At 43.2% G+C, this 26,595-nt stretch overlaps 1 protein-coding gene across 5 annotated transcripts in view; it reads right to left on the bottom strand.

Annotated features, from left to right (window-relative positions):
• Positions 1 to 26,595, bottom strand: part of ULK4 (unc-51 like kinase 4) — a 454,563-nt gene that overhangs the window by 290,467 nt on the left and 137,501 nt on the right. For all 5 annotated transcript variants that reach the window (XM_090050395.1, XM_090050394.1, XM_090050397.1 and 2 more), the window contains one exon: positions 17,961 to 18,088. In XM_090050395.1, the coding sequence (XP_089906521.1) occupies positions 17,961 to 18,088 (128 nt within the window). The remainder of the gene's footprint in view (positions 1 to 17,960; positions 18,089 to 26,595) is intronic.

The raw sequence follows: 26,595 nt of genomic DNA, 5'->3' as shown, positions 1-26,595 counted from the left end.
TCCTCTCCCTCCTTAGCCCATAGCCCGAGACTGGGAGAATTGACGAGAACACCACCTGTGCCCCCAAACCCTTTAGCCTCGCTCCCAAATACCTGTAGAACCTCATGGCCTGGCTGGGAGTGCTCCTAGCCGTGTCATTGTTGTCCACATCAATAAGGAGCATAGGATAGTGGGCTGTGGGCTGGAGGAGTTTTGGGATCTTCTCCGCAATGTCTCGGATGCGGGCCCCCGGGAAGCAGCAGACTTCCCGGGCTAAGGGGTCAGGGCAGCAGATTGCCCCCTCAGTCCCCCTCAGGATGGAGTCTCCCACAACAAACACCTTACGTTTTGTCTTGGGGAGAGTGGGGACGGTAGCGGCAATTGAGCCTGTATTGCCTGTGGGAGCTGGCAGCTCAGCAGGCTGTGCTGCAGCAGCAAGAGGTGCGTACCTGTTGCTAAGCTCCGGCAGGGCAGGGGCCTTGCTGCAGCATGCTTTAGGGTCCTTGACCAGCTTGGTCCATTCCCTTGACTGGACAGAATGGACTGAGTGGGAGGTCCTCCTTTGTCCTGGAGGGAGACTGTGGTCTACCCTCCGGCTTCCGGGGGAGAAGGGCCTGGCAGCAGGAGTCAATCTCCTGCTCACATTCCCTGATGGCATGTAGTCTCTGGACTGCGGCCTGGAGCTCCTCCAGCTGGCATGCCCTTTTTAAAATAACATGGAACCCAGAACTGCACACAGTACTCTAGATGAGGTCTAACCTGTGCTCACTGGAGAGGCACTATCACCTCCCACATCTTGCACCTAGTACTTCCATAGATGCATCCCAAAACCACATGCATCTTTTGTGCAGCTGCATCACACTGCAGGCTCAGACTGAGTCTATGATCTGCCAAGAATCCCAAGTCCTTTTCCACAATGCTGCCATCCAACTAAGAGTCATTCATTTTATATTTGTGTTTTTGATTATTCCTCCCAAGGTGTAGCACCTTGCATTTGCTCACATTGAACTTCATTCTCGTAGCTCCAGGATCAGCCTATCCTCCTCCAGATGCTTGCAAACAAATCTTATTAGGACATGCTCCAGTAACTTACTAGGTACTGAGGTGAGGCTAACTTGTCTGTAGTTCCCCAGGTCCACCCTTTTGCCTTCTTTAAAGAGAGGGGCACTATGTTGGCACTTTTCCAGTCCCCTGGCCCATCCCCCACAACTTCATGAAAAGCACTGCCAAGGGCTCCAAGATCTCCTCTGATGGTTCAATTCAGTATCTTGGGATGAAGTTTATCTGGCCCTGGTGACCTGAATTAATTTAGACCCAATAAAAGCGCTCTAAGCATCTCTTTTGTTATCTCTTCCCTCTGCTCACCCCCCTTCTTTTTCAGATAATTATTTGGTATCTGGCTTCAGCTTAATTTTTTTGATGAAGACAGCAGAAAAGTAGTTGTTGAATAGCTCCACCTTCTTTGCATTTTTTGTTAGGAATTCCTCCTGGCTTGTTACCAGAGGACCCACAGCTTCCTTGGTCCTTCTTTTCTAGTAAACATACTTATAGAACCTCTTGTTGTCCTTAACCTCCTTTGTCATATGCAGCTCATTCTTTTTTTTGTTTGTTTTTCTGATTTTGTCCCACCAGGTTCTTGCTATTTCTTGGTATGCTTCCTTGGTGACCTGCCCATTCTTCTATTGCCTGTATGCATTCAAGACATTTTAGAAACTCCTTGTGCAGTCACATTGGTCTCTTGCCATTCTTCTTGTGCTTCCATCATGTCTGGAAAGTTTCTTCTTGGTTTCCCTATACTGTACTCTTTAGAAGCACTCAGCCCTCTTGGGAGCCTTTATTCTTCAGCCTATCTTCCCGTGACACCATGCCTATTAGCTCCTTGAGTTGAATGAAATCCAATTTTTTTAAAATTTAACAGTTTCTTAGGTTTTAATCTTTATAGTATTATCACCCCTTACACTTTTAATGCACTGGGTAGCTCCAGCAGCCTAATATTAGTGTTCTGAATGGGTGTGTGTGCTGCATTGCCACTTAAATGGGTCAGGCTGGTTCCTACATCTTGTCTCAATCTTCTGAAGAACGATAGGTTTTGCCTCGTCTTACCCACTAAAGAATTTATGCAAGTTACAACCATTTGGTCAAAAATTCCAGATATTGCTGTGCGTCCTGTAGGGCTGTGCGAAGCTGTGGTTCCTCATTCGATTTGGTGGAGATTTGGCCCAATTTGGTGGCCAAATCTCCAAATCTGAATTGAATCAAAGGACCCTTTAATCTCTCCAAATCGAATCAGAACCCTTCGAATTGAATCAGAGAGATTTGGAAATATTCAGTGATTTGGACATAGACCCAGCTTTAAATGTTTTTTCTACATACCTCAAGGTAACAGGCGGCTCGTGAATGCTGTGATGCTGGGGCAGACAGAGTGTCCCACAGGAGTGCGGAGGGCTCCCCAGAGTGCTCAGCAACAGACCCAGAAGTGGATCAGAAGCACTTCTGATCCCCCGGCCCCCCACTTCCAGTCCCCCAGCTCCCCGTGCCCCCCTGACTTGGTGATTAGTGCCTCCTGGGTCTGGGGGAACTCCCTAGCAGACCCAGAAGTGGATTGAAAGTACTTCCAGCACACTTCTGAGTTTGCTGCTGATCATGCGGGGGGGGGGCCCCCTGCACTCCTGTGGGATGCTCTATCCATCCCGGCGTTGCAGCATTCACAAGATGTGCCTGGTACCTCAAGGTATGTAGAAAATACATTTAAAGCTGTGTCTGCATCTGAATTGCTGATTCTCTGAATCAGCACTGAATCTTCAGATTCGGATTTAGCCGAATCGGATTGGGGACAGTGATCTGAATCAACTAATTGAATCACTGTCCCCAATTCAAGCCAAATCCAAATTGAGTAGGGCCCATTTTGCACACCCTTAGTCTCCTGCTATTTGCAAGTGGCACATATGTCTGTACCAGCATACACACGGGTTGTCTTTTTCATTCTATACTCCCTCTTATGACATGGTCATTTTGAGCATCTAGAAGTAATTTATATCTTTCAACATTTTTAATTTTTCAATATCATTACCAAGGCAAATTTTCAGTGAAAAAATGTTTTATTATTGCATCTTGCTGTTCCACTTATCATACAAAAATCTGTTATATTGAAAGCAAGTAATATTATGATACTCTTTTTATTGGTAATTATATAGGAGAGAAATAATATAGCAATTATGCTGATACTTAAGATGACCTAATTCTAAAACAGCTAGGCACCTCAAAACAGAATACAAACCTTGCATGTGTTAAGTTCTGTTTAGCTGAAGCATGACTATAACTTAAAAAAGTGACTACCCAAACCTTCAAAATTTAGTCATTACTTAAATTAGAAGGGCATGATGCATCTGTAAATAAGTTACTCCAGCTACTGATTGAACAGCTATTTTTATACACCAAAGGAAAAATGCTTGATAAAACCCTAAGAAATTGTATGCGCTTCCAAAAAATAATACTGAGCAACAAGCTGTGAAAATTTATAAAAATTACAGCGCACAGATGCTTGCTTCAAAATTGAATTTAAATTGCATGACAGCTACTCATATAAAAACATTAGGGAATTCCAGAAAATATTCTTAATTTATGACTTATGTCAACACTCTATGATGCTCTGTGCTAAATGGGGAAATTAACTTTGGCCCTGATCCTAGAAAAACTTACACAAAGGTTGATTTCATTCATTGTGAATCCTGCATTTCAAGATGACTGAATTTAAGAACCCCCCGTCATAATTAGATTCTATATATGGAAAAGGTATAATTCTTTTATCATTTATAATTTTTTCAATAATTTTCCATGTATAGAATCTAATTATAGGAGGCCTGTCTTAAATTCACCCCCCCACCCCCACTGGGGCAAACAGTGGCATGGGGGGCAGGCAATAAGGGGGCAGGAGGTTGGGGGGGGACAGGCAGTGGGAAAGTCAAGTGGCCTGTCTCCCACCCCTTGCTGCCTGTTCCCTTTTGTGGTGCCTGCAGCTCTTGGCACCTGCCTCTGCCTGCATCCCCCAACAGCTTGCCACCCCTGCTGGTGCCCCAGTATTGCTCCAGCCCAGAACACATGATTGCTCTGGCCCCAGGCACAAAGCACACGGTCACTCTGGACCATGTCCAGTCAGGCATCAGTAGCTGCGGCTGCAGCTGTTCCTATCCTGGCCTTGGACCCTGGATTAGAGCTGAAGCAAGAGCTGGACACAGACGATATGTAAGCATTGACAGTGGTAGGGCACAACTCTGTGCTGCTGCTGCCACCCCTGATGCTGCTGGGAATGGGCTCTGTCCAGGTTGCAGCCCCATGCCCCACTGTCAGTGCAGAAATCTGGGTGGGGAAACATGTCCCCCTGCTCCCCTCCCACACCACATCATCTATGGCTGGAGGCACTGCTGCCACTGATGCAGCCTGGCCAGATGGGCCAGAGTGACCATATGCTCTGTGTCCTGGGACACAGTGGGTCTCAAGTGGGGGATGTGAAGGACAGTGAGTGAGTGATAGGGGGTAGGGAGGGCAGACGGAACTGGGGGAGGTGAAAGGGAGCAGAAGCTGCAGCTCCAACTCTGACCCTAAACCTGGGCTGGAGATGGAGTCAGAACTGCAGCAGCCACCTGCCACCCAATTTCTACTCAGCTCCAAGAGGAGGAGATGTTTCCCACCATGTTGTATGAGGGAAAAACTGTATCTTGGATTTAAGTAAATATAGTAATCCAACTGATTCAAAGGATAAACTCAAAGAGCATAAAGATAAGTATGTGTGTAAGCTTTTTCAGGACAGGGATCTAGTACCGTGAATAAGAATAGTTACTTCTGGGCTTATAATATAGGTGCTGCATGTTGAATTCAGCACTCTGCTGTATGTAATAATTTTGTCAAACTCAGAAGATAATTCAAGGAGTCTGGTTTAATCAATGGCGGGCTAAGGGTTAAATTGGAATATTTACTATCTGTTTGAGAACACTTTAAAAAAACAGGCCTGGGTTTAGAGTGTTAATTTGCTTAGTGATCTAATCTTATTCTGTTGCTTCAGGTTTTTAAGGTCTATTTTTTGGTTATCCTGCAAACAATCCTTTACATTGAGATATACTCAAAATGTGGATATCACTGATTATAAAATTTACTCAGCTTGCTAAGTGACTATTGTATGTGTGGAAAACTGTTTCTTCTATTGTATGTGTGGAAAACTGTTTCTTCTGTGGCAACAGAATGAAGCGTCAGCTCCACATTTGTTAAAGACTTAACAAATATCTTCAACTTTGTTGCTGGAGTAGAGAGCAAACAGATCAAGCTAGAGAAATCCAAACATCTAGCCTTGTTTTCCTGTAGTGAAAATCTCAAAAAGGATGCAAAAATCTAGAGACAGTTAATGCATCCACAAATGCATTAACTATCAAGATTAGTTATTTACACTACATCACATTAGCCAAGAACTATGCTTAGCACTAGTCAAAGCGGATACCATTCTTACATTACTAAATGCATGAGAAAACTCTTCATTCCCCACTCTTCTTTTTTATGTTTGAGAACATATAACACCAGCAGAGTCTCGGTCTCCCTATGTCTGATGAAGGGTGTTTGTGCCTGAAAGCTTGCAAAGAACTTTTTTCCAACTATTTAGTTCGTCTAATAAAAGATATTTCCATCTACCCAAAGAACCTTGCCTGTTTCATTCTCCATGTGAAATGGTCAGAGCACCTTGAAAACTAGTATGCTGAAAGGGACAGAGCCAACTTGATTTATTTTTTATTTAACTCATTTTAAAAGGATATCAATTTGGATTGACCTAGGATTCACATCTTAGAATTTTAAATATTTAAAAATGTTTATAAGGGTTGGTCTACGTTTTCTGCTGTATTCATAAAGGTTTTTTGGGTGGGTACGCAAGAAACAACATCAAACAGGTTGTCTCCCCCATAAATGCCTCTAAAATAGTAGTAAGCAAGAGTTTCACCTCCCAGGAACACACATACTCTCTTTCTGTCCCCCCAGCTTTGGAGAAATATAATGAGCTGTGTTCTGCCACATTAAGCACTTCTGACAGGTATATGCAATGATAATTGTGCCAAATAAATAATCTGTAAGTGCCTTGGGGCAAGCAAATGACATTCTTTTATGGCTGGAAAGCACCTGGCACATGGCAGACATTAACTGGAGTAAAGTACATAACAATATTTAACTTTTGGTTAATCAATCTGCATTTAATGAAGGCTTTTTTTTTAAATTGCTTCTAGTAACACCAGGGTTGTATTACAGAATAAAGAATGAAAGAACAACTGAGAAAACATAGTGATGTTGACAGAGAACTTGTTTTAAAAGAACTGTCAGCACTCTCAATCTCAGAGTATAAAAAATGAGTTCTGATCTATGTATATAGAACATAAAGGGCTATAGGCTATCCAGGAGGGATAGAACAGGGAGGAAAGGTGGGGGTGTGGTGCTCTATGTCAAAGAACAATTCACATCCTCAACGAGCAGCACTGGGTCAGAGGAGGGGTACACTGAAGTGCTCCGAGTCAGAATACAAGGGGGTTGGGGGGAAAGGGACTTAACGGTGGGGGTCTACTACAGATCACCCAACCAGGGAGAACAGCTAGATTGGGAATTCTCAGGTCAGCTCCTGGAGGCAGTTAAGTCAAAGGATGTGGTTATCATGGGTGACCTAAACTATCCAGACATTTGCTGGGAAGAGCAGTCAGACGCTCACGTAGGTTCCTAGCCATGTTACAGGACCTTCATCTAACTCAAGATGTTCACAGTCCCACCAGGGAAAATGCCTTGTTGGACCTGGTCCTGGCCACAAGCGACGACCTGGTGAGGGGACTGCAGGTGCTCTATCACCTGGGCGATAGCGATCATCGCCTATTGGAATTCACCATCCAGCGCAGGGTGGCAAAGGCCTGCAGCAAGACAGCAGCCCTGGACTTCAGGACGGCAGATTTCATTCAGCTAAGGAGACTAGTTGTGTAGACACTGAGGTCACGGAGGGATGGGGAGTTGGGAGTCCAAGAAGAGTGGTTGTTCCTGAAGGACACAATCCTCCAAGCCCAAAGGGTGGCAATCCCAACACAGATCAAAGGGGGCAAGAGTGCTCAAAAGCTCCCATGGCTAACCAAAAGCATCCAGGAACATCTCAAAGCTAAAAAGGAGGCATACACCCAATGGAAGGGAGGGGCCATCACCAGGGAGAACTATACCTCCATTGCTCAGGATTGTAGGGGGGCTGTTAGGAATGCCAAGGCGGAGATGGAACTGGGATTAGCAACCTGGAAGAAGGATAACAAGAAATCCTTTTTTAAATACACAGTGGGTAAAAAGAAGGTTCCGGGTAACATGGGGCCTCTGCAGGACATGCTAGGAAATCTGGTGGTTTCACCAGATGACAAAGCTAAACTATTTAATAACTTCTTTGCCTCCATTTTTCTGAGCAGGGACCACATCATCCCCCCACCAGGATCCCTGATGGTCCCAGGGGAGGCACAGCCAGGCCCAGGGTCAGAGAGGACCTAGTTAGGGAACTTCTGGTGGGACTGGATGTGTTCAAATCAGCAGATCCTGACGATCTCCACCCCAGAGTGCTGAGGGAATTAGCAGAAGTCATTGCCCTGGCAGAGCTTTATGAGCACTCATGGTGCTCTGGCAAGGTGCCAGAGGACTGGAAAAGGGCCAATGTGGTTCCCATTTTCAAAAAAGGGAGGAAGGAGGACCCAGGAAATTATAGGCCTGTTAGTCTTACCTTGGTCCTAGGGAAGCTCTTTGAGAAAATTATCCAGGTGCACATCTGCAAGGGGCAAGCAGGGAAGTGTATGCTTAGGGGCAACCAACATGGGTTCATTAGAGCCAGCTCCTGTCAGACCAACTTGGTGGCCTTCTATGACCAGGTCACAAACTCCTTGGACGCAGGTGTCGTGGTGGATGTAGTCTTTCTGGACTTTAGGAAGGCCTTCAACACTGTCTCACCCCATTCTTGTTAAAAAATTAGGAGATTGTGGTATCAATGCCTACACAGTCAGATGGGTCGCCAATTGGCTGGAGGGCCGCACCCAGATAGGGGTGGTGGAAGGGTCATTTTTGACCTGGAGGTATGTGGGCAGTGGGGTCTCCCAGGGCTCGGTCCTCGTGCCCGCACTGTTCAACATCTTCATCAGTGACTTGGATGAGGGGGTGAAAAGCACCTTGTTCAAATTTTCAGATGACACTAAGATGTATGGAGAAGTGGGCACACTAGAAGGGAGGGTCAGGCTGCAATTGGATCTGGACAGGTTACAGGGGTGGGCAGATGAGAATAAGAGGGGATTCAATACAAGTGTACCTCCCTGCACCTAGGGAGAAAGAACCAGCAGCATACCTACAGGCTGGGGAACTCCCTTCTTGTCAGCACAGAGGCAGAAAAGGATCCTGGAGTCATTATAGAACTCCAAGATGAACATGGGCTGCCAATGTGGGGACGCAGTTAGGAAAGCTATCCACAGATGCATCACGAGCACGTCCAAGGAGGTGATCCTCCCCCTCTATATGACATTGGTCAGGCTGCAGTTGGAGTACTGCATCCAGTTCTGGGCGCCGCACTTCAGAAGGGATGTGGACAACATCGAGAGGGTCCAGAGGAGGGCCACTCGCATGATCAGGGCCCTACAAGGAGAAGCTACAGGACCTGAACCTGTTCAGCCTCCACAAGAGAGGGATTCAATACTGACAAGTGCAGGGTACTTGTCAGTCTGGATCTAGTAGAAGGCTCAAGATGAGTCCCTGCTCCTCCTGAATTCCTACTCTCTTCTGTATTTATGATACTTCCCAACTGCAAATCAACAAATGATATTACTTGGTACTCCCTTTTTTGGTACCAAACCATTCCTGAAAATATTAAAGACCAGACTCCAAACCAATCCTTAAAGAATTCTGTTAGTAATCTCCTCCATCCCAACAGTTCTCTTTTTATACATCTCATTTTCATCTCCACTTCTGATAGTTGTCTATCCATTTTCCAATATGTACTAACTTAGTCTGACCAGATCTAGGTTTGGAAAACCCACAATGTGTGTCATCCCATTTTCTATTTTCTCCAGCTCTTTAATCCTTCTTTCTTTCAAAATTCACTCTAAAGCTTTGCATGCTACTGAGGTAAGACTAGAGGGTTACACTTACCTGGTTCATTACCTGAAAAACCTTATTAAAAACAGGTACTACACTTGATATTCTCCAATCATATAGTCCCCAAATAGTAAAAACATATTGTAAGATTTACTAAAACTCTTCTACTGCTGGACTTATGATTCCAGTGTCACTTCCTTCAGAATTCCAATTCACTGACTTGAGTGCATTGAGCTATTTAAAGTGTCTTGAACCACAGATGTGAGAATTCTTATTTCTGTATTCATTCCCCACTTCATCACTCTGTTTTTTCCACCATTTTCTGCATCACTGTACTTGTTGAAAACAGAGGCAAAGCATTCATTTAGTTTTTGGCACATACCAAAATCATTTTTAATCCTCATTGCATAGTAGACCCACTTTTTCCCCCGTATTCTTCTTCTACGTATATGGCTGCATCCTTTTTCTAAACGTTTTTCTCCCTTGTTTTGGCTAAAAATTCAGATTATTTTGGCACCTTTAGCTTAAAGGTATTCCAAACTTCCTCCACATTCAAGCACGTAAATTTTACTTCACTAGTTCCCCTAACTAGTCAAAGTTTGCCCTTTTGAAATCAAATAACTTAGTTACAGAGATATTTTTCTTTATTCTTTCTGTTAAAATTCATCTGTACCACACAGGAACTCTTAAGGCACCATTATTTTCTAAAAACAGCTGTTCTATAATGTCCTCAATTCTACTTATTAACAAATTCTTCTATAACATGCTCACTCACCAAAAGTAAGTCTAAACTCAAATAGCATCACTGTCTTGGTCCAGTAACAAACTGCTGAAGGAATCTGTTGGTTTTCACATCTTTATCTCTGGAAAGAATCACGGATAATCTTGCAGTGTTAGATGACCTGACTTAAAGGATGCTGACAGACATGCAGATCCCTGTTCTAACTCATGGCGCTTTGCACTGAGCACCATTAGTTAGAGCAAACTGCCAACCAAACAGACATTTGCCTGTTGGGTGGGGATGAGGGAAGGGAGGGAAAAATCAAGTCTGCCCGCCTGTCCTATGATTGGGGTTGGGCTGATGCAGCCCCACCGCCTCTGACCCAGCTCTAGTGCTATCTGCAGGAAGGGAGGGGGGAGGGAGGAGGAGAGGGAGGAGGAGCTGCAGGCTGGGTTGTACCCAGCCTGGACCGAAGGAGTGAAGGACAAGGGGGGACCATGTCCAATCCATCCACCCTGCATCCAGCTCAGACTGGGCAAACCCAAGCCCACAGCTTCCCCTCTCCCTTCCCTTCCTGTAGACAGTACCAAGGGAGGGACTAGGCTACATCAGCCCACCCCAACTGCACTGACAGACTGACCCTAAGGAACACAGGTTCCCTCAGGTGCTCCACTTTGGAGCATCGTCATCTGATCCCACATTAGATGAGGATTAATTTGTTGTGCAATCAGCCACTTTTAAAGTGATCTGCAGTCGTGCATGTGTGTCATGGCATGGTTGTGGAGCACTTTCAGGGGGCAACCAAGCAACCAATATAACTTCTGTCTGTGCCCAGGACTATCGGTAGATTCTTCAGAAGTATAGCTAGGCAGCTCCATGCCCTGTACAGCCATGAAACACTACTGTCTCTGTGGTCACAGGTATCTTTGTGCCCTACCACAAAGTTGGCACTGGGGCTCCTACCCCAGTCACTCCCCACCCCCTCTCCCTTAGTCACACTCCTGGGATTTCCCTTCACTCCCATTAAGATCCAATTCAACCTTTAAGTCCTCGTCATATTTTTACACTCAACACATAGAAAACATTTTCAATCTCTGGATCTACTCTAGTGATAGGCCTCTTGAGTCTCCTTAACAATGATTCCTCAGTGATATAGTCATCTCTTTGTGTGGTATGAATGGCCCTTCCATTTCTTGCCTTCTGTTTTCTCTCTCACTCTACTATATATATTATTCTTAACCCTTCTTATGCTCCAGTTTCTAGCTATCTACCTGTCCTTCTCTTCTTCCTTGCCAGCTCATTCTCTATTTCTGTCAGTTTGTTCTCCATACTTTCCAGTGCAGCAAACCTGTCCCTACATGACTTTCTCTTCCATTGGCTGGTCTCTTTCTAGCTTACTCCTGTGTTCACATACTTCCCTAGGACATGCTCCTCACATGGATTTGCCCTTCAGGTTCTCTTGTTTAGCAGGTGTCTGAAAATCAATTTGTCCATGGCATCTTCCCTCTCTCGTCATGTCTTAAAACCCCCATTTGAACTCCACCATCATCTCAAGCTGTACCACTAGATATCTGATTTTCTCTCTTGAACTTCATGGCTCTATGAAGTATGGAAAATGATTAATTAATTCAACATCTAAAGAAAGAGTGACACAGATATTATACTTTTTTTAATACTTAAGGAACCCAAATGACTGGTAGCTACATTTCCAAAAAGAAGAAATGAAACAAGTAAGAAAATGAGGTGGTGTTATTTTTATTGTGACTGTAAATCATTCTTTTGACAAGTTTTGTGATAAGGCGCATAATTTCCTATACTGAATCTCAGCTGTAAGTTTTATTTATTGAAGTAATTTACATAGCACCCTTCATCATGACATCTGCACTGAGATTACAAAGAACTAGACACCATTAGTGCCAAAACTGACTGAGAACAACCAGCCCTTTTCTCTGACATTTCCATCCATTAAAGTAACCCTATGCCTACAAAGCCAAATTACAAAAAAAACCCCAGTGAACAAAAGTGTATTTTATCACAAAGCTAGAGCTCTTACAGACACGAGAAACAGCAATTTCTAGATCCAAGTTCTCTGCATCAGGAATACCTGCTGCCTCCCCACAAGTCCAGCTCTGCAGATGGGTACCAGGAATACATAGGATCAATAATTATTCTAGTGATGGGACTGCAATTTTGTCTATGGCAGCCATGGGTAAAAAAAGATGCTTCATTTAAGAATCCATCTGCACCAATGGCTCTTATAAGACCTAAAGTTTATCATTCAATGCAAAAAATGAATGCCTACTTCCTCTGTGAAGGTATTGATTACAGAAGAACCTGGACAGTTCATATTGGGATGGATCGTAATCTGTTTAATTCAACTGCTGAATCACAGACAAACTATGCAGCTGTTTAAATCTGGCTTCTACTTCTATGTGTGTTAAATTTCCAGCCAGCTCAGACACCTCAACAAACCTACACAGCTGCTTTGCTGTGCTTTAAATACTCCCAGTTAATTCACAAAAGCTCATTTTTGCAAGGGCTAAGGAATTTAACCTTATGAATTATCCAGATTATACCATTTAACTCCTTCCCCTACTCATCCCCTAATCTACTTCCCCTACTCATCAGCACTAACTCTGTCCTGACAGATAGACAGAACTAACTCTGTCTGTATTATTAAGCAGTGATAAAAGTGAGGAGACTAAATAATCAAAGCTGACTAAGAAAACATGCAGCTAAGTGCTATCAACATACTAATGACACTTCTGCCAAAAAGTCTCATTATCTCAACTAGCTTCAACGCATACATCTTGAAGAATTTGGAGAAAAAGTGTGAGCAGCTCATCACTTTTCTGATTGCTTAACTAATCCTAAGAAAAATATTTATAAGACCAACAGCAGACTACATTAACATCAAAATTAATCTCTGTAGCAATGTCATCCATCTGTCGAACCAATATTTTAATAAAAAAGTGTGAAACAAATTTGAATTTTTTTAAACATTAATAGCTGAAGAAAAACTGAAAAATAATTATAGCATATTACTGTATACTTTAAAACAGAGAAAAAGTGAAGACACTGAGTTTTTACTTCTTTTCATTTATGTCATACTTCTTTAAAGTAGCTTTATGTAAAGGGAGACAAAGAATAAACCAAAAAGTTCTACATCGCATAACAGAATGGCAAAGAAAAAAAGAAAGGAAATAATGACTGCAGGGAAAAAGGTCACTGTTAAGAAAAAGTATGAGCTAAACCAAAAATTCAGTTCATTACATCAAATCTTGAGAGCAGCAGTACTGTACACTATCATTGGAGTATACCTCTATCATCCATTTTAAATCACCAGCAGTCAAAATGTTCTAAGGCAAATGGCACTACAGTAGCAGCTGTACATTACCAAATAGCCAAAACTTTTTATGAAGACCTATAAATCAAGTGACAGATATCTGTCACAAGACTATATTATTGTGTAAAATGATTCTATGTACCAGGGTACTTTAGCGCCATGAGGATGAAACAGAGTAATTCTGTTGAACAACAAAACTTTGAAAGACTTCTGTGACCCATCAAAAATGAAACAGCAATAACCTTACAAGGTATGTATTTTTGTATTCATTTAGACAAATATGGTGCTTCTGAAAGGTGGCATTGTTAGACTTTCTTGGACGGCTAACCATGCTTTGTCTGAGCCAGAAGGCCTATCTGGCTACCACAGATGCAGCATATTAACTCCCAAAGCCCATAGCCATATGAGACAGAAGCAGCTGAATGCGAATGCTAGGTCTCTTACCCAGCCCAAAGGATTAGGTACCCATTTACAGTTAGGTCAAGCTGGGGTGGCCTTCAGCTTCAGTCCAGAACAAGACTCAAATTAAGACTGGTGGAGCCATAGCAAATCACTGAAATCAGTAGGCTCCCTGCCATAGAAAGTAGTGGCAAGTCAAAATGTCTCAGCATTAAAAAGATCAATTATAAAGTTAGAGGATAGTTAATGTTCCATGCTCATTCAATCCTTAGAGTCTCCCTGCTAGGCTGAACATGCATACGCCGACATTGGGACTGAGTTCAATTAAGTTCAAAACTGGACAGAATTTGCTCAGTCTTAACCTGGGTCCAGACTATAACCAGTAACCTACAACAATACTATTTATAAATGCTTTCTATTTACAGATCTCAAAGTACTTTAAAAAGTCTCTGAGACAGGCTTCAGTACACATTGCCACATATTTGGGGACTGCCCCATTTGACCATGGGGTCAGATGCCTCCATTATCAAGTGCCTGAGCTATCCAGTTCCCATATGATTAATTTTGAAATATTCATTTAGAAATCAAGCTCTTTTGGGGAAATATTTTAACTATATAGCATATACTTTGTATATGCAAATACTGGATTACACATTTAGTCAGTTTGCTAAAGAACTCACAAATAGCTCTGCTATGTTATTAATTTTGATAACTTACCTGGGTGCAATGTTGCCTTGGGGTTGTTATTACTCTCACTGTTGTATCTTCTACCTCAACTAATTCACCTCAAACAGTCCCTTGATACTGATGGCCAGATTTTATAGTCTGGAGCAGTATATGTGTTATACTTATTTTCTGTCTGTATATTCACCTGTAATAAAATATTACTAAAAGCAAAGCCAATAAACTCCTATTTTGTAATTTTTCTAGAATTTCTATACATTTCTTATATCATCAGTGTCTGTAAAAATGCATGAAAAAAATCAAATTTATTTTTAAAAAATAGCCACTCAACAAATTTCTTGCTCACTGTACATCTGGCACTAAAGTAAGCACAAGGTTCATCCACAAATCTAGGAGGTACCTTGACTACCTGAAATACACTGATGAATGATCACTGATACACTTCAAAGAATATCCATTAATTTTACTGGGTCAAATAAAATGCTATCAGAGTCCAGAGTTACAAAAGTAACAGCCTCCACATATAATGGTCCATTTCTTCTGTCTCTCATCCCACTGTCCCCACCTTACAATCTAAGCCTCAGAGAAATGTTTCAGTTTAAATCAACTATCATGTCAGGGGATATACTGTTCATTAAAAGAGCCTCTCTTATGTGTAAAGAAATCATAATAGGTGAAGAAAAACAGTGCGTTAGTTCAATAAAATCTTTACTGCTGCTAGAAGACATAGCTATTGTTAATCCTGATGGCTTATATTGGAGACTGACCATTATCTGTTTTATTTGGAGTATTAGGTAACAGTATTAGAACAAAACGAATATTCACAATGTACAGTAACTTATCCCACCATTTTTCTCACAGAGGTGGCGCAGTGGGAAGTATTTAAAATGTAAAAAAATCAAAAGCCTAAAGAACAACTGGCAACATTAATTCAGTGACCAAAATTGTTCCAGGTTTATCCTTCACAAAATACAGTAATATGCCTTGATAAACAAATAGTATTCACAAATAGAGGATTTTTGTCAGGATTCTGTTACTTGGTCGGGGGCGGGAGTTATTAACTACCCTAAGCAAGCATGCAGTCATCATTAAGTCATTAAAAATGAGTCATAAGTGATAACAGATCATGCTTAAACTAACAGAAAGACTATCAAGTCAGTTGTGTGATAAAAACAATTTTAAAAGGAAAAAAACAAACCAAAAAAAACCCTTGATCTAATTCTTGTTCTTTAAATTCAGCAAAATGTGGGACCATCACAAAAGCAGTTTACTCAAGTAATTAAGGACTACGAGGGGAGGTAGGGGCAGTACAGAGCTAAGAAGTACCCCTGCAAACTATGCAGATCCCTCTCCCCGGAATGTCCTCACAAAGGTCTGAGCCCTTCATGCAATGATCCTGCTCCTTTGACCTCAACAAACCAGTCTATCATTGGCTAAAGTTCCTGACCTCAGTGTTTGGGTCCTAACTCTCCTTTGACAGGGATACAAGACACAAAGTTATGACTGCTATAAGCTGTAATTCAAAGTAGATTTTCTTTATTTGAGGGAGCATAGGACAGATTCCAACAGCTCTCACACTCCATCCTTACATATTTTCTCCTGCCACAGCCTCAGACAGTTTTTGCTTCTTTGTGGGTTTTACAGCATGTTTTTATCTTTCTTCATAATGCATAGTGGAAAATGGCATCAGATATTTTATAATCAGATTCTTTTACTTCTCTCAGGTAAAAAAAAAAAAAAAAAAAAAAAAAAAAATCAGACTTCCCCTTATTTACCTCACCCCTCAAAAAATACATTTGCATATTACATACTAAAATGAGCCTGAGGATACATAGGATTTTCTCTGGTCAAAGCAGGTATCTCATGACGATCAGAAAAGACACAGAAATTAGAGATGCTACTTGTATGAAATATCAAATGCATTTAAAACAGACAATCACTGCTTTTAAGTGGTCTACTCATCTGAATAGCCTCGGGTAACAGGTTTTTATCAATGCTTACATTTTAGTCCAAGAAAAAGAAAGAGAACTGGTTGAAACTGATAAAACAAACAAGAAAGTGTTAGAAGAATGCTCTCTCCTCTCTTGGTTTCCAAAAGCATCCATTCTTCTAAAACAATCCAAGTTCCTACACATCAGGGTCATTTCTGCAATGTCTACACTGATTGGCTTCAAAGCCCACTCACTGATAACCTATACTGTAAATGCCAAAACTTTGATGCTACAAACTCTGCCAAACTGGGTTCAGCTGATAACGCTGCCAACTGCCTCAGAACCTACCTTCTCCTGTAGCTTATATGTAATTTACTCATGTGTGGTTAAGTTTTATGCAAAAGAAATCTACTAGAAGCAATGTCACAATTCCTGCCCTCTGGTTGTTCTGCACCCTCTACCCTTTCTACACTGCTTCAAAGTTAAGACATGCAGTCCACAACCTGATCCTAGAAGAGTTCCATTTTGCACACATAAGCCAGGTACAGCTATTTCACTCTTACTGGTCTAACTATTTGGAAACTGGTCTATACTCATAACAGAAAAGACACATAATCAGTTGATAAGTGTAACAGAACAGAAGTTCGGAAAACAGACTAGTTTAAAAATTACGGAACCCTGTCTAAGATTTATTCCCCTCCACCAAAGGGCAAATATGCATTCTGTTTGTTACCAATATAATCTATGCTGCTTTCAGAAAAGCACGTAACTTAGACTGATTCTACCTTGGGATTTTTGAGTGTCTGTACCTAGCCATGTCTGCTACACTGTGGGTGCATCTACATAGGCAATTAATGTGACACAATAAACTCTAGAACAGTTTGAGTTAAAGTAAACTGCTCCTGGGTGCAACATCTACACATGCACCCAGGATAGCAGCAATTTGAGCCAGAGTGGAGCAGGTCCCTGGCTGGCTAGGCTGACTAGGAGTAATGTATGCCCACAGTCCACATCTACATGTGCAGTTAATTACTCTGCCGTAAGACGGTACTGCCCCTGAGTGGAGTTTTTTAGTTTACAGCACCCTAATTCCAGCTCAGGTGTAGACTGTGATCCTCTACTGCAGAGCTAATTAATCTATTCTGCAGTAAAGCATACATGCAGCTACATCCTCTACGAGGTACTGTGCATTCCCACGCAGCAGCTCCCCCTTCCCTTTTGAGACCAATCCAAGGTATATTTGTCCATGCTCTCAGACAGACCTTTGGTGCCAAGAGTTACAGGACTTCACTGCTATTGTGTAGAGTCTCATCAAAACAGCAGAAACTCAGAAGCATTCTCCTCCAATAGTGGTACTATATTTAAGAGCCCACAGATTACACCTGACTCTAGGATGGGGCAAGGAGTAAGGAGCAGTGTCCCAACTTGCATTCTAAGTCATACACTAGCTGTAGTTGCTTTGCCTAATACAAAGCCTGATCCTTGCTAGTGCCAGCTGGTGGCACAAGTTATTCCAAAAGGATAAGGAGTAAATAAGATCAAAGGTCCATTAAAGGATGCTTTCTGTTATAGAAGGCCAAAGCATGAGGGCAAACAAACTTTTTGCTAAATATAGTAGTCATTACAGGGGCCAGCTTTTATAGGCTTGGACTAATTTTAAAGAGAAAATCAGCTTCTCCCCAAACAATTACATATATACCCTACACTACTTATTGAGAGTTCTTAAAGCTAATTTTAGAAATGTGCACCATATGTCTGATTATATTAACCAGTATCATCTTACCTGGCTTGGCATCCGAGCAGTAACATCTCTCTATTGTTAATTAAAACTTGTAACAGGACCAGAAAGGCTTTTGCTCGAATGAAAGTTGAAGGACTTTCAAATAAACGAATAACTGTAGTAACAAAGTCCTAGTTGAGAATAAAACACAAACAGATAAATATTGTTCTTTAAAAATAAAACAATTAATATTGTCTATAAATATACAAACATTTTAAATCATGCCATTTGTATTTGTACTTGGGTTCCATCTTAGTATAATCATTTTAACAATGTTATCTGATAATCCTATTTGATAAAGTAGTTTTGCTCAGACAGACTGTTCTATGGCCCAACTGGTATGTACAACCTTCCAAGCATCAAGATTGAAAGACATTTTCTACTGGGTGGACAGAATGGAAAATTTAAAATACAAAGACATGTACACGTTTCTTCTTAACACTTAAGATATTTTAACAAATTTTAAAAGTTATGGTACAAAAATTTATAGTTATTTTTCCTTAAATTACTAAGTTTGATAATAGTGCATCTGCTAATTTCCAGGTGAACAGGAAAACTGATGGCTAAGAAAAATTAATAATTATGGGCTGCACCACATCCTATATGTAGCAAACTAAGACAGTAAGGATTCTAACTCCACATAGCAAGGACCCCAGACTTAGGAAATAAAACCTTTTTTCCCTTAAGCATTCATGCTCTGCTCACACCTGCCTGTTTTAATAATATTTTAGGCACATAATGCTATCAGACCATGCAAAGAGTGGTAAGGAGAACTAAACTCTGGATTTATATAGAAAAAACAAGATTACTTCCCTTAACACCATCATTCTATTGACCACTTCTATTGACCCCCTGACATAACAAGGAATAATGGCCACAAGTTGTTGGAGAGTAGGTTTAGATTAGACATCCGCAAGGACTACTTCACAGTTAGGGCGGCTAGAATCTGGAACCAACTTCCAAGGGAAGTACTGCTGACTCCTACCCTGGGGATCTTTAAGAAGAGGCTTGATGCCTACCTGACTGGAGTCATTTGAGCCCAGTTTTTCTCCTGCCCAGGTGGGGGGGTCGGACTTGAAGATCTACAAGGTCCCTTCCGACCCTACTTCTATGATTCTATGACTTCAACATTGCTGCCAAAGAGTGAATCGGACAGGAACTTGCTAGGTTAACCGTCACTCCAGAAAAGGATAAGCCCATAATAAAGAAAGGCGATAGTTAAAATAGAAACGGTGCAAGCAAAATAATGAAAAATGCAGAATAAACTATGTCATAAAATACTTTCTCTGCTGGATCACTTTTAAAGTTCCAACAAAAACTTAACAATTGTAGATTGAAAGAAATCTCCTGCTCAGATTCAAGAAACTAGACACAAAGGTGAAGGGCTCTAAGGTTCATATGTAGCATCTGATCTTTCTTCTGAAAAGAGAAGATTCAGAATCAATGTCAGGAAGGAGTGTGCAGGAGAAGGGGAACTTTCATACTGTATGGAATAGGCTTGAGTATTATAGTTTGCCAGTTCTGGTCTCTTTCCTCGTCTTGAACTGAATCCTGGACAATTCAAGGGTTGTCTTGTTAAGTCAATGCACCTCAAAAGGTGACCCCATTTTGTTTATTTTTTATTGTCAAGATGTTTATTGTCATAGCCTCCTTTTGTACTTTTTTGTTCTTGGTTCTTCCATTTCTGATTCACTGCCATAAGCATTTTTTTTTGCTTCTTACCAAATGAACTTCTGATGGCAGCATCTGGTTCTGAAAATACTATTATGACATTCTTTGGATATGACAACATATGCACTAAAATAAAATAAATGGGTGGAGCTTTATCTTTTTTCACAGTAAGATTGATAGAAGAGTGATACCAGCAGCAGTAAAAGCCTAGAGATCTATGGTAGAGTCCATTTTACTGTATAGACTGGAAATATGGGGTGACGACTCCATAGTTCATTCACAAATAGAAAAAAAAAATCTAATTACATTTTAAGGAGGCTTTTATCTCTACTTAATTTTATGATGGAGGGCTCATGTGATCTGTTATGGGGTTATTTAATGTAAGCATTATAGCTCAGTTAATAACTCTAAATTACTGAATAAAAATTAGAGCATATACCCCTATCAGATATTTCAAGAAGTGCATTTTAGAATCCTCTCTTATTCCAAATATGCCTTTATTTGGATACTTACATAACATTTATAGTGTCCTCCAGACAAATGGCATGCAAGACTTACTTAATATTTCCCCCATTTTTAAAGCAAGATATAAATTTAAGAATTAAAGATGTCAGCACGTAGACAGATATGCAGATAGTGAGATTTTTTTAAACTTCCCTGTTTTGATAAAAGAGCACTCTTTTATCTTAGAAATCTACCTATCTGAAGCACAAAAGTACAAACAATGAGAGGCCATTACTAGGCTGTGATTTACTCAAATGAGATCTGAAGCCATTATGAGCAGATGTTTTTAGACAAAGATATGTTCATGCGACAAGAAAGAGATAGGCGATCTAAATTACTTCTTGTGGTCTTGCTCATTTTTTGAGGAAATAAGAGGGAAAAGGATCCCTCCGTTAATGGGAAATTTTAAATACTGGGCTAATGAAGGAAAAAAAAACAAATTTGGGTCCTCAAACCATGTATATTCCCTAGGTATATTTGCATTAGTTGCACAAAAAATAAGGGCCAAAATTAAATAAAATCCCCCTGATTCTATTATTTTACTGTATTATAGTATATTGCTATATTTTATCTTTTCATTGTATCAGCATATATTATGTTTTGTTTTAATTCAGTTTAAACTGATAGAATGTATAATATTAATGTATGCTTTTGTCAATAACCATATTACCTAATTTTATTGTTAATTTTAGTGTATTATTTTAGTGAAAGTTGTAAATAAACTACTACTACCCAAATGGTTTTACATTCTGCATTTTGTTGATCTAATGATCAAATGAAGACTACCAGTACAATGCCAATAATTACTCTTCAAACATATAAAAAAACATTAACAGAAACTTATAAAACTAAATCCAGTGAGTGTGTTAAATTATATCTGGTAGCAAAAGTTTGAGAAGTTAGTAATGGGGAAGACAGCTATTGTAATACATGCTCCTTTTGCTTAGATCCCATTTTACTGTTATTTGTGTAAAGAAAGAACAAACACAAACGCCCTAGCAGCCCAAATTAATATTACATATTCTACAATATTTTTGTAAATGTATTTATATATAGGATGAATTCTTAAATGCTGTGACTGTTGAACATACACATGAAATGGGTTTATTGCTCTAAACAATGTAATGGTACATGTGGTATGACTTACAGTTCCTTCAGGAAGGAGCTACAGGAGCAATTTCATGAAAATGCTGGAGTCTACTCAGTAAGAGGAATTTAAAAGCACACTGGGCCAATTTATGGGTCCAAATGTAGCAGCTACAGCTGGAGAAGCTCACTCAGGGCTATGCCACTCCAGGCAATTTTAAATTGCCATAAATTTGTTCATTTGTTTTCAGAATTGCCTCCTGCTGAGACTGCAACCACACAGTGGAAACCACAACTAGCTCATGGTAAACAATCACAGATCGCAGTCAGGAAAGATCTTGACAAATTTTTTTCCTCAGGCCTGTAGGTAGTTTCAGAATGATTTTACCTACCAGCGTCTCAGTCAAAAAGTTCTTATATCCAAAAGAGCTCCAACCACTTTCATCAAGGTCTATGGTGATTCTTCACTTGGCCGTAGGTGAAAAAAGGCAGCTAGATTAAGGTGATTAGCAATGTCCTCCATTACTGCATTTTGCCACTATTTTTGTTCCACTCTAATTTTTAAAAACATCTTGTGAGAATTTTAGTCTCATAAACTGAAGGCTCACACAGAGGCTGTATCTTTGGAGGAAAAATTACTTTACCGTATTCTAGTTCTTTGAAGAACTGTATCACGTTAGATTACCTCTCAAACATCCTTCTTTCCTCCAGTATTTGAAAGATCCTGCAATTTACGTGTACCTTTCTTCTTGCTCAAGCATTTTATTTCAGAACTCTCTGCCCCCATTCTGAAAAGAACTGGGGCAGCTGAAGGGGCAAAGTTTGAGAAAATACAGGGTGTCCCATAAGTTTCCTAGTGACTTAAGATTTTTGAACTAGGCAATTTTTTCCACAGACACAGTTATACAGTGTGACCGCCGGACTGGGGCCCTCCCCAAAGGTGGTTCACCTTTGGTGGGGGGGGAACGCCGATCACACCGGATCGCTACGGGTTCGGAGTAGGTCCCTTAACATCCAGTCCCTGCCTTAGTTCTCGCCTGCCACAACTTGCTGTTAGGTTCAGTTAAGGACGGTTTCTGGGTGCTCCGCAGCCCGGGATCCCTCGGCGGTCACGTTGAGGGGCTCCACCACCCCTGCACCCCGGCCTCACTCCACCTCTAGTGCTCTCCCCTCTTTTGTGGGACCGACCTCCTGCTGATGGGCCGGCCTGCCTCGTCCTCTACTTCCCCCTATCCTGTTTGACCTGACACTGGGTCCCAGCACAGGTAGGGCTCCCCTACAATATCTTTGACTATCTCCCTGAATGTGCCTCCTCAGCTATTCCTGCCGGGGTACCCCTTTTAACTGGGAAACAAAACCTGCAAACAACTTAAAGCTTGGCCCCACAGCCCCTTACCAGCTGGGGCCTCCTATTTGGATCTCCCTGGGTCCCCTTGGGCAGCCAGGGATGCTCGAAACATGGCAGCACCAGTTCCTCCAGTCCGGCTGGGGAACAGGTATGAAGCCCTGGCAGCCCAGGAGGAGGAGGAAGTAGAGGACAAAACCAGGGAGGAGGCAACTCCACACTCACCGCGTTCCGCGCAAGCTGAAGGAGGCAAGAAGGCCAGGAGGAGGAAGCGTCGCATGATCGTCATTGGTGACTCCATCCTGAGAGGTACGGAGGGCCCCATCTGTCACCAGGACCCCTCGGCACGCGAGGTCTACTGCCTACCTGGAGCGAGTATTCAGGACGTAACAGGGATGCTCCAAACTGTAATCCGGCCCACCGATTATTACCCCATGGTCCTAGTCCATGTGGGCACTAACGATGCGGCCAGGAGGAGCCCTGATCGCCTGATGGATGACTACCATGCTCTGGGGTGCGTGCTGAAGGAGATGGGCGCACAGGTGGTTTTTTCTTCTATCCTGCCAGTGAGTGGACGAGGCAGATGGCATAAAACGTGCATCGCGGAGACCAACTGGCAGCTACAGGAATGGTGCTTCGAGGCGGGCTTTGGCTTCCTCAGCCATGACCGGCACATCACAACGAGAGACATGCTGGGATGGGACGGGCTCCACCTTTCCCCTAAAGGTAGACATGTGTTCTCTTCTGGGTTGGTGGACCTACTCCGGCGGGCTTTAAACTAGGCTCGTCAGGGGAAGGGGTAGACGAAGGTGGAGGAAACATCAGACTGCCAGACCAAACAGCACCCACAACTACAGCCCAGCCCAGACCACCGAGCGAAGCAAATAAACAGGTAAGAGATAGGGGCCAGGGTAATGCTGGGACTAGGGGGTCAGTACACACATCTACAGGAGGCCTCAAATGCCTCTACACAAATGCTCGTAGTATGGGCAACAAGCAGGAGGAACTCACCCTCCTGCTGGCTGACACCAGCCCGGACATAGCGGGGATTACAGAAACGTGGTGGGACTCAACGCATGATTGGGCAGTGAATGTCAAGGGCTATAAGCTGTACAGGAGGGACAGGATAGGAAAGAGAGGTGGGGGCGTGGCTCTCTATATTAAGGAGGAATACACATCCTCGTCAATTAGTAAGGAGTCAGGGGAGGGGCATTCTGAAGTGCTTTGGGTTAGGGTACAAGGCAGTCAAGGGGAAAGAGACTTAATGGTGGAAGTCTACTACAGACCTTCCAACCAGGGAGAGGAGCTTGACCAGGATTTCTTGGGTCAGCTCACAGAGATAGTGAAGGCTAAGGATGTGGTAGTCATGGGGGACCTGAACTTCCTGGACATCTGCTGGGAAAAGCAGTCAGGCAGGTCAGATCGTTCACGTAGGTTCTTAGAGTGCAGGGCCTCCATCTAACCCAGGAGGTGCATAGCCCCACCAGGGGGGATGCCCTGTTGGACCTAGTGCTGGCCACGGGTGATGACCTGGTGAAACGGCTGCGGGTGCTCGACCACCTGGGCGACAGCGATCATTGCCTGCTGGAATTCACCATCCAGCGCAAGGTGGCAAAGGCAAGCAGTAAGGCAATGGCCCTAGATTTTAAGAGGGCAAATTTCAACGAGCTAAGGATAGTTGGAGAAGCGCTGAGATCCCAGAGGGGAGGGGAGGGGAGCCAGGTGTCCAAGGTGAGTGGCCGCTCCTTAAGGAGACGATCCTCCAAGCCCAAAAGAAGGTAATCCCGATGAGGATCAAAGGGAGCAGGAGAGCACACAAGCCTCCCTGGCTCACCAAAAGCATCCGGGAATGTCTCCTTGCTAAAAAGGAGGCTTACACCCAATGGAAAGAAGGGGTCATCTCCAGGGAGGACTATTCTGCAGTTGCTCGGGGATGTAGAGGGGTAGTTAGGAAGGCCAAGGCAGAGATGGAACTGGGACTATCTTCCCAGATTAAGGACAATAAGAAGTCCTTCTTTAAATACATAGGGCGTAAAGAGAAGGTCCTGGGTAATGTGGGACCCTTGCAGGACACACTGGAAAACTTGGTCGTCACACCAGATGACAAAGCTAATATGTTTAACAATTTCTTTGCCTCCGTCTTCCTAAGTAGGGACCAGGACAGCCACCTCCCTGCTGGGCCCCCCTCAGGCCCTGGGGGAGGAACACCTAGGCCAAGGGTTAGTGAGGATTTAGTTAGGGAGCTTCTCGAGGGGCTGGAAGTTTAAAAGTCAGCCGGTCCAGATGATCTCCACCCTAGAGTTCTAAAGGAACTGGCCCAGGTTATTGCAAGTCCCCTGGCACGGCTTTAAGAGCACTCGTGGTGCTCTGGTGAGGTACCGGAGGACTGGAAGAGGGCCAACGTGGTTCCCATCTTCAAAAAAAGCAGGAAGGAGGACCCGGGAAACTATAGGCTGGTTCCTCTTACCTCGATCCTAGGCAAGCTGTTTGAGAAAATTATGCTGGCATACATCCAGGAGGGGCCAGCAGGGGACTGCATGCTTAGGGGCAACCAACACGGGTTCATTAGTGGCAGGTCCTGTCAGACCAACCTGGTGGCCTTTTACGATCAGATCACCAGATCATTAGATGCAGGGGTAGCAGTGGATATAGTTTTCCTGGACTTCCAGAAGGCTTTCGATACTGTCTCTCACCCCATTCTCATTAAGAAACTGGGGGACTGTGGTGTAGACACCCACACAGTCAAATGGGTCGCCAACTGGCTGGAGGGCCGCACCCAGAGGGTGGTAGTGGATGGGTCCTTCTCAACCTGGAAGGACGTGGGCAGTGGGGTTCTGCAGGGCTCAGTCCTCGGGCCCGCACTGTTCAACATCTTCATCAGTGATTTGGATGAGGGGGTGAAAAGCACCCTGTTCAAATTTGCTGATGACACTAAGATGTGGGGGGACGTGGGCACACTAGAAGGAAGCAATAGGATACAATCAGACCTAAACAGGTTACAAGGGTGGGCAGATGAGAATAGGATGGGTTTCAACACAGACAAGTGGAAGGTGATGCACCTCGGGAGGAACAACCGGCACCATACCTACAGGTTAGGGAACTCCCCTCTTGTCAGCATGGAGGCGGAAAGGGATCTTGGAGTCATCACTGACTCCAAGATGAACATGGGCCGGCAGTGTGGGGAGGCAGTTAGGAAGGCCAACCGTACCTTGTCATGCATCCACAGATGCATTTCAAGCAGGTCAAAAGAGGTGATCCGCCCCCTCTATGCAGCACTGGTCAGGCCACAGCTGGAGTACTGTGTCCAGTGCTGGGTGCCGCACTTCAAGAGGGATGTGGCCAGCATGGAGAGGGTCCAAAGGAGGGCAACTCGCATGATCAGGGGACAGCAGGGCAGGCCCTATGAGGAGAGGCTACGGGACCTGAACCTGTTCAGCCTCCACAAGAGAAGGCTGAGGGGGGGATCTTGTGGCCTGTTATAAACTAGTAAGGGAGGATCAGCAGGCATTGGGGGAGTCACTGTTCCCCCGAGCACTGCCAGGAGTGACCAGGAATAACGGTCACAAGCTGGCAGAGGGTAGGTTTAGGTTAGATATCAGGAGGCGCTATTTCACAGTCAGGGCGGCTAGGGCCTGGAACCAACTTCCAAGGGATGTGGTGCAGGCTCCTACCCTGGGGGTTTTTAAGAGGAGGTTAGATGAACACCTTGCTGGGGTCATTTGACCCCAGTACTCTTTCCTGCCATGGCAGGGGGTCAGACTAGATGATCTGTTCAGGTCCCGTCCGACCCTAGAAACTATGAAACTATGAATATCTGTTGCTCAATCTCTCCAGTACCCCTATAGGTTCCTGACCATAGCTTGCTGGTGGTAACCTCTGCCCGAGAGCACCCTCTCAGGGCTCTTCCGGGTCCTGGCCCCCTCTGGCAGGGTCATTTCCCCGCACCACCGCCCCGGCACTCAACCTGTGAGTCTCACAGGCTTTGGGTCCGTAATCCGGAAATCCCACCTCGCTGGCTTCTCTGTCCTCATG

Source organism: Crocodylus siamensis, chromosome 5 (genome assembly GCF_052110815.1).
Source record: "Crocodylus siamensis isolate JL-2025a chromosome 5, ASM5211081v1, whole genome shotgun sequence".
NCBI lineage: Eukaryota > Metazoa > Chordata > Crocodylia > Crocodylidae > Crocodylus > Crocodylus siamensis.
Note: the sequence above shows the minus strand (reverse complement) of the source record. Positions and strands in the feature narration are given on the sequence as shown.